The following is a 21,568-nucleotide window of genomic DNA, read 5'->3' as shown; positions in this document are numbered from 1 at the left end:
GTAATTTTTAATAAGTTTCAACTAGTGAACGAGCGCTCCGTAGTGGCTACAGTTACCGGAAGCGTGAGGAACAAGATGATTTAAATGACGAATTTAAATTATAAAAATTACAAATGAAGAGCTTTGCCAAAATATGAACACGTTGGTCTTCTTTATTTTTATTTATTTATAAAGGTTTATTTTCTTTTAAGCACGAACGGAAATCAAGTATCTGATCAGGCAATGATTTATCATAATCATTGACATATTAGTTGGATAGAGACATAGCTTCATGATATACATATGTACATAAATGTAAATCGTCATCTGATAATTGTTTTGCAGGAAAGCGAATTTTGAAACAATGTTTAAATAACGTGATAGGAACCTTCATTTGCACTTACATAGGTTACGCTTAGTGCCGCATGAAAAATTGTTCAAAATTTCTTTTAATGGATCCTGGAATCGTATATCATGACTAATTTCATCGAAATGCTTTTAGATTCAATTTTGGCTTCAACCCTAATATTGTTGAAATTGTTACGAATCCTTCAAATTTATTTCCAAAATTACTGATCTCGCAATATGCATCAATGCTCAGTCTAATCATAGACTGAGCACTGATATCATCAGCGTTTTTTGATTGAAGGAACTTTGAAACAAAGTTGAGCAACCGAAGAATTTTTCAAGCACGAGTAGGAGAATAAATTCGAAACATTCCATTTTCTTTTTTAGTCACTTTTCTTTTGATTGTTCATCATTTCTTTTACTTTTAAAATTTATTTCTGTAAGAAATTTTAAAACATCTGTACATATATGTACCTACATATATATCGAAGTGCATTAATAGAGTCTAATCTGGACGACCAACAAGCAGTGCATAATCTGTTTAAAGTAACTGATGATGAATTTTCCTTAAAAACTTCCCACCTGTTAATTTTGACAGCTAAAAATTTATAAATTTATAAATTTTTACGTTTTTACGCCTCATATAATTTTATTTTATTGTTTTAACACGTTGTTTTAATAAAAATATATACAAGAATAAGAGAGAATTGTCAGCTATATTTAAATACAATAAAACGAGATGCAAATAGGTTAAAAAATAACAGAGGTTTTTAAAAAAATGATTGCAAAGAAATTACAGAACAAATTAAAAAATCTGCAAAAAAAGCACGCCGCTTCGCGGCGCCCCCCAAGCCTCAGCGCCCCCCCGCATTGCGGGGTCTGCGGGCGCGGTAGTTACGCCACTGCTCAAATTGGATTTATAAAGTGGAAGGTGCATAGTTCGATTCATGAGCTATGTACCGATGCTTGGAAGATTTATCTGCCATCTGTATGTTATATATGTATATTATATTTTAAATACATATTGTTTTTATATTTTTGCATAAATGGACATATAAGTTCAATTCCTATTCATAAATTCGTGCTATTAAACCAAGTAAGCGGTTGTGTATATTTTAGTCCAAAATGGTATATGTATTATATGTATGTACCGTTATGTACCAATGTAGTTGACTAACCAGTAGGGGTAAGACACACCATTGATTTGTAGGGGTAAGACACACCAATTTAATAAGTAGCACCATTGATTTTTGACACACCTAATTTAATAAGTAGCATCATTGATTTGTGGCACACCTAATTTAATAAGTAAAACCATTGATTTGTGGCACACCTGATTTACTGACTAACCAAAATTGTACGACATGTGTCTTCAACACTTCATTGTTTTAAAGAAGAGTATACATACTCATAATTGTTAGAATTAGTCAGTCATTACCATCGATTATGTATAGTTAGTCAATTATTAAGTATAGTTAGTAAAGTTAAAGTGAAATAGTTCTACGTATTTCATTTACATAAATTCTCCGTTCCATAATTAAATCATTCGTTTTTCGAATTTGGCTAACAATAAGATAAATGTAACGTAATAATAATAATCTTGGTGAGTTAACCAAGTAGTTTTAAAATGTATTAATCTTTCATTGGAACTTGACAGTCCATAGTCTGAAAACAATTTATTTTTAGCACACAACCAACATTTGTATACCCATTCTATGTATTCTCTACATGCCTATTTTCATAAAAACCATATTTGATTTATATTAAGTGACCTGATAGAGTATATTTAATTATTATTTCTTCATTAAATGGTATCAATTTGTTTTTAGTTTAGCCTCCGTAAAATTTTATTACCAAAGGTGATCAATTTTATTACCAAAGGTGTGGGGAAATATCTGCAAGCCGTACCTACTTCATTGAGTGAATTGGATTTGGTGTAGCAACTTGTCGTTCAAGTATCACATCCATACCTCATCACTGGCAAAACACATTGATCAAAGATCTTTTTCTCCAGAAAAACTGGTATTTTTGATTTAAAAACCGCACTCATTTGTCCAAATGCACTCCATCCTAATTTTATACGTCTCTTTATTTCCTCTTCATTACTACCGGACGTGTCAATTATTTGTTCTAAATATAAATAGCTATTGACTACTTCCACTATTTTATCATCTACTGAAATACAATTTAATTTTTAATTCTACTTTCTTACTATATCTGTCCAGCCGTGTTAGTCTATTAAGTAAGTCAGCTAGATCGCGATCTATTAAAAATATATCGTTTGCGAACCGAAGATGACTCAAGAAGCGATCGTTGATTTTTTTACTCCTGTTGTGACCCATTACAAGTTCCTGAAAACTCCTTCAAGTGGCGCTTTGAATAACTTGGACGAGATGGTATCTCCTAGCTTTACTCCTTTCCCTTTGCTAAACTAAATGTATATAAAGCTGAGAAAATCAATTAACTCGATAAAATTCGCTGCAGGTGAATGTTTTTGTTTTAAGTAAGTTCTCTTTTTTATACACAAGGTGGCAAAATACGCAATAAGCAATATGAACTGGAAAAATACGCAGTATGCGATATAACATTTAGATTTGAATTGGAAAAATACGCAATATGAAATATAATATTAAGATTTGAACTAACAAAACATTTTTTATATGTAAATATCATAAGAAAGTAGAGCACTGTTTTTCTTTTAAATTATTATTCATATTGCAATAGTACATATAAATTTTCACGGAAAAGCTGCCATAAGCTGATTAAAACATACACAATATAGACAAATAATTTTTTTTAAATATTACACATGATCGTTGGAAAAATTTGTGATCTAATTTAAGTTAACTTTCTATAATATCCATATTAAATATATCAGGCTCCAACGCATCTTAAAATGAATTTAACTTAATGAGGATCAAGATGTTTATGGACTAGAAGTAAAAATTCCCGATCGATGGTTGATAAAAAAAGACAAATTGTAAAATCTTCACTGAGATATTTCCAGAGGCTAGAGGATATTTATGTAATTCTTTTTTAGTATTTTTAAATAAATTATAAATAAAATTAGAAATAAATTAAACCTACATATTTATAATAGAGATTTCCTCAGTGTGTACTTACATATGTACATATGTACCTACATCAGTGTTCACCAAGTGAGTTATATTCGGGGGTAGTTTATATTTTGGGCGTGAACCTTTTTTTCGACTAATAGAGGACGAATATAAGTCAAGAAACTGTATTTGTTCTCGCATATTTTGAAAATAAATAACTGCAATGAATAATTATAGAATTTTAGTACCTGCTATAACCATTCATTGGGACTATTTTTGAATGCTATAACTATTAAAAAAATACTTTTTTCTCTAAGCAAGACATTATTAAGCTGACAGCAGGGATGTTCATTTTGTTTAAAAATAATACTCTCAAAGGAGCTGAATAGTGAAAAACAAGACATAATGTTTTTTACGGACGGAGAGTGCAAGCCTAAATACAAAAGTATAAACGTCCCCCGATTTATTTTATTAGAATACATATTACATTTTTATACTGAAAACCCCCGTCAACTGCATCAATAGAAAAAAAATGGCCAATAGATAAGACTGGAAAAATGAACTACGCCCAAAAAAAGCTCGCTTGGCGACCAGTGACCTTCATGGCTATGTACTAAATATAGGATCTGTAAAACAGAAGATCATCCCCGTTATTCTAATTAATTTACTTTAAGTGTTATAATTAATTAATGAATAATTGAAAACTTTACCGTTTTATATACAATAGATATAAAGTCGATGGAAGTAAGTGCCTACTTGTGGAAAATGCTTTAATGTTGTCCGCAATCAAGAAACTGGCTACTCGTGTTATTTCGGCTTTCGTGAAACGTATTCAAAGCGTGTAAAGTGTCCATTTGCATAAGCTTAGTTTTCGATGAAAACGAGGTGCTATCCGGTGGCTCCGAAATACATAGTGCGGCTTTGAATTTGAATAGTTTTTCATATGGAAATTCGATTTGAGCGCTTGTGGCCGTTTCCCTTTTGACTCCAACGCCGTGGGTGGCCGTAACTGATGACCAAGGCTTTGGTCTTTCATTGGAAGCCATTCGTTTTTTCTAAACTTGCATTTGAATTATGCAACTTTCATTGTTTACTCACAAGAATTGAACCTTCTACAAGAGCCACCGGTTTTTTTTATATTCATCTTCCTTCACCATATAGAACATACGAAACTACTGTACTACGTTTGACAACACTCATTCAATTGAAAAAAATACCCACCTACATATAAGAAATAATATTTAAAACCTTTTATGAACTATATCTATTTAATAACTGGAACAACAAAAAAAAATTTCTCTCTTCATTTTTTGACTAGCTATTTACTTAAAAGTACATAAATCGAACCAAATACTATTTTAAACAGTATATACTTGTATCAAATATCTGTAAATTTTCTCGTTTATATTATATGTATGTGCAGGCTTATCGTGTTAGCGTTCCAATGCACATATATTAACAAGAGGTCCATATATTTTCGATAACAGAAGCAAGAAGTGGTCGTGACTTGTACTCGGCGAGTGCGAGAAGCTAGTTAGGTTAGTTTTAAAGGACCTAGATAAAGCAAAAAAGGGACCAGTTTAATAGTTAAAGGGATCAATAAGCCAGTGTAGATTCAGAACGCGATAGTCGATTTTCAATAATGGACTATTCGATACGCTACATACATATCTAAGCGAACGGCTGTATGGTTAAATTAAAATACAATATCCGCGTCTATGTATTTGAACTATGTAGCAAATTAACGAAATATTATATAATAGTATCCATATAAGAATGTATAAAAAAATATTTGATTGAAACTTTCGCGTGAGAAAACTCATCATTCGGAAGCATCTCATATTACGAAGAACACCATCAACAAAAGATGCAAATAAAAACTATTGAATGCTCCGTTCAAATATCCCAACGAATTGCATTCATAATGATAATATTCGTTTAGCAAAACTTGATAGGCGTATAATATCATGCTAACCGATATGATCATCTATGCATATCAATTTTTTGTAATCATTTTTGTTACAATGCGATCCTCTCAATATGTATGATTAGAATGCAATACGTATGTATGTATGTATATCTTAAAGTCAATTTCAATGTATGAAAATTTGTAAATATAAATTGAAATACTGAGAAAATATATTAGTAGTAGCTGTAGTATGTAATTAGGCAAATGTGCAAATATTTTTTTGAAATATGACAGTGATCTTAATCGATATAGTAATTAAATTAATTAGTACAATACGCTCAAAGCTATTTGGCGGCGTATCACTCGCGTTGAGTTATTATACGTTGTATGACGACAGGACGTGGCTTTAGGTCCTTAATTATTTTTATACGTTACAAAAATATATCATTTGAAGATGTAGAGGGCAACGAAGCCCCCGCAACAACTGGGCCCTGGGCGAACGCTATCTTGTCACCTGCCACAGGATGATAAATGCTAAAACGCTACCAATTGCATACGAGTGCGAGAAAGGACTGCTTCGCTTTCGACCGGGTCCTGCGATGGAGTATTCACGTTCGTTTTAGTGCTTGGAAGGAGGATCGATCCAGGTATTAAATCAATCGTATTAAATTCCATTTACAATTATGGAAGAGGTGTTTTTGTTGACTTGATGTCAGCGCGACTTAAAAAAACCGGAAATTCCTAACGCTTCGAAAGGTCATTGATACGATAAGTGAATTTTAGATCCAATGAAATTCATAATATATAAAATAAAATATTGCACAAAGAGAGTATCTTCTTATTAAGACTCGAAATAAAAAATAAATTTTTACTTCAGTTGCCAAGCTATGAATTTCAGTTTGAGATTGTAACTATTAATGACATTGAATTTTTAAGCTTGAAAGTAAAATACTATTGAATAATACTTAAAAACGGTGTTGATAGTAAATTTAAAATACCTTTTCTTATATTTACATACAAGCAATATGTGTTTAATAATTTAACTTTTCAGTAAATGGATTAAACTATAATATTAAATTAAGCAAAAGAAAATTTTCAATTCAGATATGTACCTATTATATTATATTAGGTTTGTCAAGTAAAGATTTTTATGCATGAATGTAAGATATTCAATCAAATATCTTTAATTTACAATATTTTGAATTGGATACCTATGTGATTAAAAATTAAAAATATATCCTGTGTAAGTAAAAGTAAGTTGGTAATATTTTCATATGTATTTATGTATTAAAAAGTAGATACACATGTAGGTAATACAATTTTTTATTTGAACACAAAAATAGAAAATTTATAAAGAATTGGTAATTGGTAGAATTGCTAATAAATAAGTATTTAAGATATAACCTTCAGAATATATATTTAATATTATGTACATTGGGTATGTATGTATGTAGATATATAAAATTAAATAATTGACAGATTTATGAAATATTACAATTTTTTAAGTCAGATTTTATGTAAATCTGAAATATTTTGATATGAAAATCATATTTGATCCTAAAAATGATTTACTATCAAATCTCACAGATTACCTAAACACAATCTGCTTTAGATCATCGTCTTTTTTTAATATTATGTATTAGATGTATTATAAGAGAGTTTTTAATTAATATTATGTATTAGATGTATTATAAGAATTGTAAATAGGTTTTTGAGCTCTTTTTCCTATTATGCTGTACATTAACATTAGAATAATATAATACTATGATTACTAACAAAATTAAATTAAAATTGTAAAATAAAATGATCAGTAGCTATTAAAAAGCGGTCTCCGTGATGAGCCAGAATGTTAAATTACAGAAAACGAAAAATATCGAAAGGCAAAGATCGAAAATCGAAAGATCTTAAGTCGAAAGATCAAAATAAGAGAGTGCATGGTAAACGGTACATACTCATTTAATTTGCGCGAGCAGGATACAACAGGAACAAGAGGAACAGGATTTTCCTCCCGTATTAATGTGCGCGCGTAGAATACTTGAGGAAAAGCCTGTTCCTCTCGTTCCTGTTGTATCCTGCTCGCGCAAATTAAGTGAGTGTGTACGAGAGTATGTACCGTTTACCATGCACCCTTTTTTTATCTTTCGACTTAAGATCTTTCGATTTTCGATCTTTGCCTTTCAATATTTGCGTTTTCTGTAATTAACATTCGTGCCTTATACAAAGCTCAGCACTAAATAAAAGATTATAACAAATCAAATTGAATAAAAATTTCCTCACGAAAACGTACATACATACAAAGTATGAAAAGTGCCAATAAGAAATTTTCCACAAATCTAGTAAGAACTTTTCTTATATTCCACTACAAAAAAAGCTTGTAGAAACACTTCCATTAACTTCTCAATTACACCAAGCTTCTTTTAATCGTTGACAGATATATATACGTTCGATTTGGCTCTTATCCTAAGGCAATAAATAGTGTTGGCCGGCTGTATACAATTCTCGGCAAGTCGAGAACTGTAACCACTGGATCGATTCTTATATCAAAACGGCTTCTACAATAGACAAGTTAGGCAGCAAGTAGCCGAGACGGGAGCCAACCAAACTCGCGCTAACTACACCCACCTAACGCGATAAACAATACAGCGGCACTTTTCACACTTGCGCTAAATCATCGCGCAAGACAGAGACGCACATATACATTCATAATGCGATGAATGAGCGACCGTGCTCACTACCGTGACGCCACTACCGTCTATCGCGCGTCTCTCTCTCGCGTATTACATCGTAATGCGTACGAGCGTGAAGCAAGAAAGCTATGGTGTATACGTGTCTCTGTCTGACGCGTTGGATGTGGATCGTGTAAAAGAGTGCGGTGATGTTTTGTCAGCGGGTATTTTTTAAATCGAGTTAAGGCAATCTTTTGTATGGAAGCTACCTGCCTGTGTGCAAACGAAGTCGAGCTTTCATATGAGTTTGTCTCTGTCTGTCGCGTGGTGGTTTGGGCGGCTGGGTACGAGACGGAAGATCAAGATCAGTGATGGGCAGGTCCTCGGAAGCTGGCTGCGATGACCGGCGTGGCCGATGATCACTCGCGCACACACCGCCACCAGGAAGTGGACGTTGTTGCTCGCGAGCGCGCGCGCAGTTATCAATTAATATATTTATATATACATACATATAAATAAAATTAAAAATAAACAAACATCTGTGGTATATTCGAAGTCAGTGTTGAGCGCGATGCGCGGTCGGAGAGTGCGCTGTTGCTGCTGTGTGATTGACTGTTGAAGTTTTTGCGAGGAAGGGAAAAATCGCGGACGACTTTTTGTCGAATTTTGCACGCACGTATGATGTTGATATCGTCGAACTCGAGCGCGGTTAGCGAGTTCTCCCCCGCTTCGTGCTGCGCCCCCTGGAAAATGGAACCCTCAGCACCCCCGGCGCAGCCTACCGCCCTGCCCATCTCGCCCACAGGTAACTCTATTCGGATAATTAATCAATCAAAATTACAGTCTAAATGTGAGCATGATCTTCCAACAAAGTTTCGATTTTCCTCCCTTAAGTTCCGGGCATCGCACAAGTTTGTCTCTTTTGTTTAGCTACTATGTAGATACAACTTTGTTGACAAGTCATCGACATATATCGTATATATATAAAAATTATGCCACTAATTATAACAAAAATTCAACGTATACTTCATAAACTAGGAAACGAATTTAGCCAATTTGATTTTTTTTAATATTAGTAAACAAAATTTAAAAAATATATTTTTCCAGTTTATACAAATTTTAAATGCATTTTATTTTATTGTTTTTATTTCATTTATTTTTTCACTTCGTGTAACTTCATTGTTTATTGTTGTTAAAACTCCTATTTTTTTTTCTCGTATATTAATATTGTTTTTTTTAAATGTTCTATTGTATTATGGTTCAATGATTCTTACGGCCGTATATGTAAAATAAAATAAATTAAATAAATATTCAAAATCAATAATATTAATTTTATGCAATTATTTTTTTATTTTATTTATTGAAAAATCAACAGACAACAGGATGTAGATATGTATAAAAAACAAATAGTAAATATATAATATATGTAACATCCGAGTCCAATAACAGATTTTTACAAAGATTATAAAAAAAATGAAAATTATAAATATAAGGAAAACAAATGAAAAAGAAAAGAATAAAGGCTATAACATGACAAAATAGAACATTGCATAATTAAACTATAGTATTAAAATACTGGAAAAAGGTTATAAAATAGAATGTAAGAAGAAATTGAAATTTACAAATATAAACAAATGAAAAGGAAAAGAATGAAAGCTTTAACATGATTAAATAGCACATTACATAACTAAACTAAAGTATAAAAATATTGGAAATGTTGGAAAAAGGTTATAAAATAGAATGGGAGAATAAATTAATCAATCGGTCAAGATATGAGATATAAGATATCAATTATGTCTTAAATGCTATGCAGTATAGGAATCTAAACAATAATTTATGGGTTATACCCAGTGGTGTCACCCTAATGGTTTCCATGGGTTTCTGGAAACCTTTGATTTTTAACACTTTTAATTTAAACCGTTATTTAATCTAAAAATTCATATAATTTTTGTCAATTATTATACAAATTTAATGAACTTTCATTTAATGGTGCCTTGGACAAAAACAACGTATATATATGTATGTATATAATTCTGTTTCAATAAAAATTTGGAAACCCGTCGTTCCAAAATTGGGGTGACACCACTGGTTATATCCAGTGGTGTAGTGCTAAATAAAAAATAACCAGGGTGGTGTATAATTTTTATGACCCCCCCCCCTATTTTTTCATCACTTAAAAAGTATGTATCCTAATATTAGTAGTTCAAATATTTATAAAAAAAATCAAATGGAAATTAACCAATATTATGATTTTTTTTTTATATTTTCCAAAAACTTCATAATAATAAGTAACATAATAACTAAAATAAAACAAAAATATAGAAAAGTTATTGGAAAAGTAGAATTACAAAAATCTTCGAGTTCAAGAAAGCTCGTTTTTAAAAATATTATGGATTTCAGAATTTACTACATTGTTGGGAAGATTATTTCAAACTTTAACCACTCTGTTTGAAAAGAAGGAATCTCTGATTAATTTATTCGATTTTTCTTTTTGGAGTCTGAGAGTGTGACCTCTAAGATGAGTGTTTTCATTGAACGTAATGAGTTTGGACATAAGACAATTATGATGATTATTTATTATTTTAAAGACTTCGATTAAGTCGCCTCTTATTCTTATCGTCTCAAGACCTGGTCCGACTACATCACTTGTTATACCTAAATGATTGTTTAGATGATTCGAGATCTTGGTGTACTTTTTGACAGTAATTTTACATTTAAAATCATATTTTAAATGTTGTCAATAAGTCTAACCAATCATTAGCATTTGTAATCAGACAATCTTATTTGTTGTCTAATTCCAATTCTATGATTTGCCTCTACAATTCTTTTGTCAGGTCTATTTTGGAGTTTAACTGCATAATTTGGTCACCTAACAAAAAATTGTATCTTAATTTATTAGAAAAAGTTCACAAAAAATTCTGTCGGTTTCTCTATTATAAAATGTATGGATACTACTCTTGGTTATATCCAAGAAAATTTATTTTGGAAATGACGGACTTAGTCAGTCTTGAATCTCGTCATTGTATTTTATTATTACGACACATGTTCCTTGTTCTTCGTGGAAATATTTATAATCCACCAATTCATAGCGAATTCACTTTATATGCACCAGAAAATTATTTTAGAATACGCAAACGTGTTCTGTTTTCGCCAATTATAGCGAAAAATTAACATTCTATATGCATAGCAATATGGCTTTTTAAAAATTTAGCTGATCAGACGGACATTGACATATTTAGTGTTACTTTTGGGCGGTTTATCCATTCTGAATATTGTGTTTCCTTAATTTTTACTATCTTTTCTTTTTTCTTTTATTGTTAATTTTATATTATATGTAAGATTTAATTATATGTTTTTATTATGTAATTTACTTAAATGGGTTTTTACCTGTATAAATAAATAAATAAATAATCAGGGACAGTTAATTTCCTTCTATTTTAATTCAAACTCCTGAACTTTTCAAATTCAATGAAATTTTTCATGCTTTATTTGAATAGTTTTATTTAATTTAAATTTATTTGAATAATCATTTGTTCGATGACGTCACAGATTTTACGAACCAAACAAACATACAAAGTCTCTTTCGAGATTATACATATACATACATATTAAGATATATTGTAAATAAAATGCTTTATGGTAGATAATAAAAAAAATTTACGTGTTATTTCAAATATAACACACTGTTTTTTTACAGTCAAAAATTTTGACCACAAAACAAATAATTAATTGTTTATTATTAAATGTATATACAATACATATGTATGTATGTAGGTATGTCGGCGATTTTTATTTCACTGTGGAATTTGAATTATGATATAATATTTTAAAATAATAATGTAGGTTTGATATCTATCTATGTACATATATCTGAGGCGTAGTGTACAATAAAACATATATTTATATACATATGTACATATGTACATATCGGAATTGATTTATTACTGTATTTTTTATGTCTGTGTAGTATTAGAAATTATTGAATTTAATTATTTTGAGTGGTTGATTTTACATTTACATATGTAGATTCAATATTTTTACGTGTCCGTGAATTATTATTGATTTGTAACAAACACACTTATATGACTTGTCAAAATCATTATGGGCACTCTTAAAATTGATATACCTGCCTAAATATGTATTAGAACGTCTCAATGTTTTTTTACGATATAAATTATTTATATATCTTATGTACTTAGTATAGATAATGAATATGTAAGGTGGGTGTAGACCTACAGACATGATTTAATTTCAGAATAATTTATATTATTTTTTTTTTGTTGTTTGACAAACGGCAGATATTATATTTTAAATCGTTTCAATTATTTTTAAACATAATCCGTCATATATATGTAAAATTATCGTATTTAAGTTATATCTATGGACGATAAAAACATTTTAATGACATTTCGATTAAACAACATTCGAATTTTTCATGTCATTCAAGCTTTTGTAGTAGGCGTTGAAAAAAGTTGTAACGATTTATTTTGCACAATCATGTCATCTTACTTCTTCTTTTATTGACTATTAAGGCGATTTGCGATTCGCACGAAAAGTTTCCTATGAAATTTCCATTGTGATAAAAAAACTTAGGCAGGAAAAACTATTATTTTAACGCAAGAGCGAAATAAATTTCATAGCGAGCATATTTTTTTAAAATATTGTATAATAAATGAAATATTTGCATTAAGGTCATATCAGCGGGGGGGTTAAATTTATATTCAATATTGTAAGTTGAGTTGCCAGTTGACGGACTGACAAAGATATCTGTCAGTTGAGTTAGCAGCGACGTCGACTTGGGTCAGTGATCCGTCAATTTCTACAATTCAAGCTTTTTGCTACAAAAAATAAACCAAAGCTGTTCAATTCAGATTTCTATTCATTTTATTATTTAATTAGTTTGGCGCCAAGCGTTTAAGACATCAATCAAGAATTAGAAATAAAATACTTAATGTAATATTAGTAAATTTGATAGATGACTTGAAATTGAACAACGATTTTAATTGATAATATTATTTACACGTACATATCCATTGCTAAAAATACACAATAGTTGGTAGATCACTGGACAAGCTAAGTCGAGGTTCATGGTTGAAAACACATTGTAATATATATTTTTATTGGATAAGTTTTTATCACACCAAGTTGATACTTACAATCAGACAAGAATTTGCTTGATCTAAATACGATACTCAGTATTAAAAATGTGTCAATTTAATAACGTAATCCGATACTCACTATGTTTATTCACACCACAGCAATATGTATTACAGTTTATCGTAAAAAAACTTACAATTTTTCTGTTATAGCTGTCTCTTAGCGACACAATGCAATCAGTCGGGTGATTTCATTTGTAATGTTTGAATGTGTTTCATTGATTTAAAATATTATTTTACAATCAATACAATTTTGGACCCTCATCCAAAAATTCTCCTCCCTTTACGTGATTTTTAATAATGTGAGATCAAAAAGTTATAGTTATTTGTTGATAAATATGTACATTGGAAATATATACTTATGTAGGTACATACGATAAATTTATAAGAAAATAAATTTAGTTTCTCTCACCCGTTTTAAATAAAATTCGAACTCTATTTAAGGTTTTCAAAATCATTAGTTTTTTCAGCTTTGTTTTCAATTCTTGTTTGTGGAATTTTGGCGAATGGGCTAGCAATGAGAGGTCTGAATTGTACAATTGAGTTTTTCATAATTTTTAAAGATCCTCCACACATTCACTACAGTTATTAGAAGGTTAAAAAAATAAAATAAACACGATATATATATACATACATATACATCTGAATATTCACTTTCAAAGCAATCGTATTTTGTAATAAGTAATTCTGAAAATTTTACAATGGACATATTTTTAGTAAAGTCTTTTTTTAAAAATGACGTTACGAGAATGAACTGATCATCAAATTGTTGACCAGTGGTGTATCCAAAAAAAATTTTGTTTACGACTCGAGTAATTTTTATTTCTTTCGATAGATATTTGCTAAAAGGTAGGTATGCTATTGTTTGGAATAGATCGAACATTTTAATCGCTATAATGTTTCTGGTATTTTTACCCGGCGTCGCTCGGTATTTGTAATATAAACCGTTTAAACATGGCCAATCTAATTTTATTAAATATATTTGAATAGTTTTTAATTTTGTTCGACAAAAGCTTCTCAAAAACGAAGTGGAGACATTCATTTATCTAAGTGTCTCGCGGGGTCTATTACCGTCTTTAGCTATAAATAGTGTTGCCATAATTGTCAAGCATTGATACGGGACATTTAAGTGCTACATAAATAAAATATGGAAAAGTAGGAAGGTAATAGTTTATTTTAAAAAATTAGTCTTTTTTAGACCAATCGTATTTTAACGATGATTTAACTTTTTTAATTAAATCGTTTTCCTCTTTTACATGATGATAAAATTGGGCGCAAGTCATTTTAAAATTATACTGGCAAACCAAAATTGCCTCAACTGTCTCAACTGCCAACTTATTTCTTTCGTCCGACCATTGTGTTGACATCAGGGAAAATATTCTCTCCACATTGGCATTGTGGGCTGAAATGACAAATATATACTCACATAGTTTTATTAAACATGACTTCTGTTCAATATGCTTGGTATCTCTAAAAAACTTCAGCCATTTCTCTTCCATACTCAATTTCAGCGTTGTCTCCCACTTTTCGTTGGTATTATTTTTATTTAAATAATCTTTAAAATATACGAACTGGTTGAAAAGAAGCTCATTGTTTCCAACATCGATGTTCCTTACTTGCAAATATTCAACGGTTCGTTCTATTTCCCCCCATTCAGGAACTTGCTTGAGAGTTATCCAATCGAAAGCATAAAATTTTTTGAATGATTGGGACCATTTATCAATGCAGTGTTAAAGAAATCGACAGTCTGTTTTTGGAGAAAAGTTTAGGGAGAAAATGGGACAAATTGTAATATGGGACTGAGTAGTGAAATACGGGACATGTCCCGTATATACGGGACATATGGCAACCCTAGCTATAAATGTTGTGGTCAGACATCATACGGAAGCTATGTATGTATGTATCTGTCAAAAAATCTCTCCATGAATGTCTATAGAAATATACGAAATCGCGATACATACTCCAAAAATCAATATATCTGAGAAAATCTTGAAAAAATTTAATTTCAGTATGACAGTTTGAGATCCACTGGCACACATCGGTCGTTAATCTGCTGCCGGCATCTGAAACGTCCCGCTGTCAAACAATTGGTCATTTTTGCACCCCATGTGGTCGACATTATCTCGCTACCGTGGTTGAGAGACACGACCACGAAAAGCCTCATGCGACACGATCCCCTCCAATATAAACAATCGCAAACCGAAACACATCAAATACCTCTCCTAATTATAATACGGTAACTTCCTATAAGCGGAATAGCTTAGATGTAATCATTTCTTTATACTTTGATCATGACGAATCCATACCTGGAGAAATGAGTCCAAAGCGACTGAACGTATACACGTGTATTTACATCGTTCGATTTTCTTTGTTGGAAATTATGTGCAGGAAAATATCTGATAGAAGTCTGGTAAAATCTTACGCCATGCAACGTTTGTTGAATTAATTGTTTGATGGAAGATAAACTTATATTAGGTATAGTTTCATTACGTACGTAATTAATTAGAATTAACTAGAGCGCTTTTGTTCCGCTGCATACAGGTACTACAAACTTACGCGGATATATTATATTATTAAATGGCACGAGATCTTTAAAAACAGTTTTTAATATATTTTGTTTATTAGCTGTATATTATAGAAACATATTTTTTTCAGAAAGTGTAATCAAATTGACAGAAGTTTAATATTTTCCAATCTTATAACTATATAAGATACATACATTTAATAATTATATTTATATCTCAAGCATTTTTCTCAATTATGTTAGAATAAATTAATATATAAATAGTAGACAGTTATATACATATGTATATATACAGATAACTGTCTATAAATAAGTTTGTACATACATATGTACATATTACTAGACTAGTACATAGTACTAGACATATGTACATATGTTCATATGTATATGTTTCTAAAAAATATTTAATAGAATATCAGCAGTTCTGTTTAATGAACCGTTAATTTGTTATGTACAGAGTTTAAATTTATCTTAAATGGACCTATACTTAGGAACGATTATGTAGATGTTAAATTAAACGAGTTTTCATTTAAAATATTTCAAATTGCATTTTGATTAAGCCTTGTGATCAAAAGGTCAGTAAAAATGCAATAAAAGTTAATCTTGAATATTACACCTGTCTACATATACATAGATGCATAGATACATATGTAAGTGATTAAAAAATAATTATATCAACTGTTCTGTGCCAACAGGAGATAGATGAATAATTTGTACCTACTTTTTCGGAGAATAAAATTAGTGCCAAATAAAAAAAATGTTATTTTTACCAGAACTTAGCCCTAAATTTGCCTTCTGGAAATGTACAAGCTATATACTAAGCCCATTTTTTAAGCAAGAAGCTGTCATGTAAAATATATATTATATTTAACTAAATTTAATTAAAAGATGGAACAATAATTTCTTACATAAAGAAAACCTTCAAGTTTTCAGCTCGAATTTGAAACTTTATTAAACATAAGCGAACGACAGTACACCACACGTTTAATCATCATTGAATTTAAGCCAATTAAACTATTTCAATTGGGGTATTTCATCCAATTTAATCAAAGTCTAAATGGGATTGTACACTTAGATCTTATTCATATGCAGTCCCGGTTTTAGGGGGGGGGGGGCACAAAATAAGTTAAGGCGCCGCTTGATGCATCAAAAGCGCTATAGAGCGCCAAAAGCGCCTCTTCTTTCTAAACTCAAACATTTGTACTCGGCAAATTCTATTCATTGGATGAAGGCGCATTTCCTTTTGTATTATAATTAATGTTTCCCTGTGGCAGCCACAATTTAAATCTTGTGCTGTCGGACGCTGTAAAATCTTCTGTAACATCGCAAACTTTTTAGATATTCTCCAAAGATTGTTTACACTATTTTCATATTCAATATATCGCTGGAAGATTCTAACTGATTGCGTGCAATTATATTCCTAAAGAGACGATCTTCAAATTAAGCTCACCGCGAATTCAAAATCTGATATTATTAGCTATGATATGAACTTATCAATTTAAAAGTCTTTCTTTCAAATAAAGTTCATAGTAAAAATTAATCCACTCAATTGTATTAAATGTTAAAAAAACAGCATAATTTACAAGAATTATATCCAAAAATTTGGCTTGCTATGCTTTTGCTGACACTGCCTGAAACTGTAGCAAGGTCCCAAGTCCGGAAAAAGGGTAATTTATTTATTTATTTAAATTGGCACACATACAGAATAATATATAAACAAAAAAGCAATATAGTGAGACAAAAAAAATAATAAATACAAATAAAAATATAATATTTCATGTACAGGAAGCACAACATGGTAATATAAGAAAACAAAAAAGAAAAATTACAAAAATATATCAAAATTGAAAAAAACAATAAATGGCAATGAAGGCGAAGAAGGGAATCATCCACAGATTAACTTCTTCACCTTAGCCCTAAAAATACTGAAAGAGTCAGCAAAAAGGTCGGGAAAATCATCTAAACCATCGTAAAGATGGCATACATAAGTATATTTACGTGCGATTGCACAATTAAAAGAAGTGTTGTTACGACAAATTGGTGGATAAAAAAGATTTTTACATCTGGTGAATCGGGCATTAACTTTAAAATTAATTTCGTTCAACACAGATATGTCAAGGATACCATTAGCAATGTTGTATAAACTTAACAAATAAGGAACCCTTCTGCGCTGAGTGAAAACTTGCGATCTTGAAAAAAGAGAGTCTCTCATTATAAGATGGTAAAAATTTAACAAGACCAGTCTTATGAGTAGAGGTAGGATAGTCACAGTGCTATCCATTGTTCCATTGTTGTAAATCCTTTGTAAAAAAGGTTCGGCAAACCTTTAACAATGCATTTACAACCTTTGAACAATACGCGGCACCTTCTGGGTCCGGTGACTACTTATGAAATAAATGGCGCAGAAGACGCTTCTGAATTATCTCTAAATGATCTATGTGAGTTTGGTAATAAGGAGACCATATAACTGAAGCATACTCCATATTACTGCGAACCAAACTGTTATAGAGCAATTTTAGAGTATACGGATTCCTATAGGGCTTCGCAATTCGGCAGATAAATCCCAATAGTTTATATGAATCAGTGACTATACATATGGTTAAAACGCTCATTAAATGACAGTTTGCAATGCATTTTTGGTAATGCATTTTTCATGCTGGTGTTTAGAAAAAATTGCCCGAGGGTGCCATTGGGTGTTAGGCCGGCACTGTTCATATGTTCATACATATGTACGTTTTCAAGACGGAAGCACTCTAGCGGAAATCACCATTAGATAGATAACGCAATCGTTTCATTTCAAGACCACTAACCTGTCGTTACAGCTTCACCATTTCATCTCCATACTTCTCGTATGTCGAACGATCACAGCACGACGACATCCGATACTCGATAGAGCATCTCGTGTGACCGACTATAGGCAATATAACATCTCTGCACGGGCAAAAAGCGGCGTAATCGCGACCGAGCTGTCGCGTCAGAAGCGCACGCAAAAACGCGTGCAATTCGCGTGCGCCGGGAAAAAACATATCAATTATTAGAGCGTTATGGCCGGTGCATTAGTAGGCTTTTAATATTATTGAAATTAGCGATAGTGAATTGAGCGATTACGATCGTAAATCGTCCGCCGTGTGTAGTGCTGACGCGGGTGCGTGTGCGAAAAGTATAATAAAACGTTGCCGATTGCCAATCGCGTATATGGAATTGATACGTGTGATGCATTATTGCCGAGGCACTGCCCTATCGTCTCATGTCATCGTTTCTTCTGATGTCGAATGTATAAATATTAAATTTATGGCATATACTGTTGTTTGTGCGGAAGGACTGCCTGCGTGAAATTGCATGAAGTTTCAAATTAAATTTAGGTATCTTACATATGTATATTTTGGACGAAGTTGAATGATCTAGTCTGGATACGAATTGTATTTGTGAAGCGTTGACTTTTTGGTAGTCAATTTATAAGGTAGTGTTATCTAATTTGGTCAAAATTTGAAAAACAATAGTTTTTTGCATATAAGTAGATATTGTCTACTGATGATGAATATTGTAGGAAATAAAAGGATTGTCAAATTGAAAAACAAATCATTACCGTTAAGAGCATGTAGACGGCTATCTGTTGGTCGTAAACAAAGCTATTTTAGCTATTTGTATCTGGTCATTTTATATATGAAACCACTCAATTTTGCATGGTTAGTTTTAGATAATTTTGTCAAATATGTTTTCAGATCATATTAAAAAATAATAGTATGCATAGATTAACATTCAGAATAGATTAACATTTTATCGTAAGGCTGAAGCACCTAGGCTCATTGTTTAATAATATTTTGAGTTTTAAAAAGTCTTGTTACTACTTAATTAATCCCTCGCTATTGTGGTTGCTGTAAATTGCCTAATTGGTTGAACGATTTAACGTTTATTAAGTAAATTATAAGATTAAGTTATCGAATTTGCTTTATGCGACAATTTAAAATAAAAAAATAGAGGTATTTTTACAAGCAGTTGGTGTTTATTTTTTATTATTATTAATGGTAAATACGCTACAAATAAAAAGGGGTCGCTATTTGAGAAATAAATCATTTGGTAGAAAATTATTAATGAAATTAAAACTGGATTTCATTGCAGCTAAATTTTTCAATGTTTTCAATCAATATATGTATGTATGTACATATGTATATATACCTTTTATATTGCATTTTTTTGTTTGAAATATCTCAGTTTTTATTTATTTTCGTTATATTTATTTAAAAAACTAGTTAATTTTTTTATGTCAAATAAAGGTCATATAATTTTTTTTATTTATTTTTTTATTTGAAAACAAAAACAACCAAATTAGCATTCTTAATGAAAATTGTCTGAAAATAATGAAAAAATTAAATTTTTGTACTCTAGTGTTTGACGAAGTTACTCAAATACTTATCTGTGAAGATAAGGTAAGCAAAAAATTAATCACCACTCATTCAATGAAAACCTGGACTTGGATTAGATTTTGTTTTATACGTTTTTGGATAGAAATATTTTATTTTGTGCCATGACAGGTCACCCTAAATACATACAAACTATGGCCTGTGTGCATATGTATATACATATCCAAATACATTATACATATGTACATGTACATATTTATTACTTGCAATAATCAACAAATTCAGACTGACTAAATTTGCGAGAGACGAGCGGGGGGTAAGCCGACTTTATTGAAACCGTCACATCAATTAAGTTGGATAAATTGCCAAATTCTAAAAGGACACGGTTGATTTGGAATTTAATAACCACCCAGATCTTGTCAGCAATAGATGTGCTCGTACTTATCGAGAAAATCGAATACATTTTTCAAATTCCATCCGGAATTTGAACCAAAGACCTCTCTAGTGGTAAACAATCGCTACGCTAAGCTAGTGAGCGACGTTTTTTGATTTTGTACTGTTGGCTCTTAAGCTTGAGCACCTCTGGCAGTGCATCCGAGCGGGTAAAAAGTGCATCGTTCTCGACGCAGTGCAGTTTCCATGCAGGGGCAGTGGCAAGTGACAGCGATTACATTCTCGGTGTGCGCGCGCGCAACGCGCAAAAACCCAACGACGATTTGTCAAAACGCGCTGGTGGCTTTTTGCAGCCATCGCGAAAATGACAACGCGACATGCATAATGCAGTCGGGAGACAACCGAGAGATGCACCCAGGCGTGTCATAGAATTTCATTTCGGTCGTATACGACCATCTACAGATATTTCATACTTATTCCTTTTGAACGTCATCGAATTCACTTCACATAAATTTACGGCCGACAACACTTTTTGCTTCTATCGAATTTATGATTTTATCTTTCTGGATATGATTTTTAAATTCGGCGCTTTTCATTGACCAAGCCGTACAAATATTTTCATTGCAAATTTCATTCAGGCGTGCATGGATAAATAATCGAATTTTTCATTTGAACAATTTGTACCACAAAAGGTATGTATGTATAATTTACTATTTAAAATTGAATTCATGTATTAATTGATTATTTAAAATTGAATTCATTACAGATTTTCATTGATCATCATCGTCTTTAAAAATTGTTATTATTTATTTCACCTAAATTGCTATAATTAATTTAAAATATAATCGATTTGAACTACGTTGTATAATATTTAGAAAACGATTTCCCTTTTATGTAGTTATCATATGAGTATCAATTTTCAGTTCCAAATACTATTTCGGTTTGACTTAATTCACAAATTGCTATCACTTATTTTAATTCGATATGTCTAGAATTTTGGAAAAGCAGAATAAACGTTTGAATATTGAATAATTGAATATGCCACTAAATCTTTTATATATTGTTAAAAGCAAAATATTATATTTAATGTTTTGCGAAATATTTCTTAAAATGAAGAAAAGTGGACTGTTGCCACTTACATATATATCAAATATAACGGCTTATATATTAAAGAAA

At 31.0% G+C, this 21,568-nt stretch overlaps 1 protein-coding gene across 1 annotated transcript in view; it reads left to right on the top strand.

Moving 5' to 3' along the window:
• The first annotated feature begins 8,494 nt into the window (after positions 1–8,494).
• Positions 8,495–21,568, top strand: part of LOC143912068 (paired box protein Pax-6-like) — a 55,581-nt gene continuing 42,507 nt past the window's right edge. Inside the window, exon 1 of the mRNA XM_077431237.1 lies at positions 8,495–8,763. Coding sequence (XP_077287363.1) covers positions 8,637–8,763 — 127 coding nt within the window. The 5' untranslated portion in view covers positions 8,495–8,636. The remainder of the gene's footprint in view (positions 8,764–21,568) is intronic.

Source organism: Arctopsyche grandis, chromosome 5, assembly GCF_051622035.1.
Source record: "Arctopsyche grandis isolate Sample6627 chromosome 5, ASM5162203v2, whole genome shotgun sequence".
Lineage (NCBI taxonomy): Eukaryota > Metazoa > Arthropoda > Insecta > Trichoptera > Hydropsychidae > Arctopsyche > Arctopsyche grandis.
Note: the sequence above shows the minus strand (reverse complement) of the source record. Positions and strands in the feature narration are given on the sequence as shown.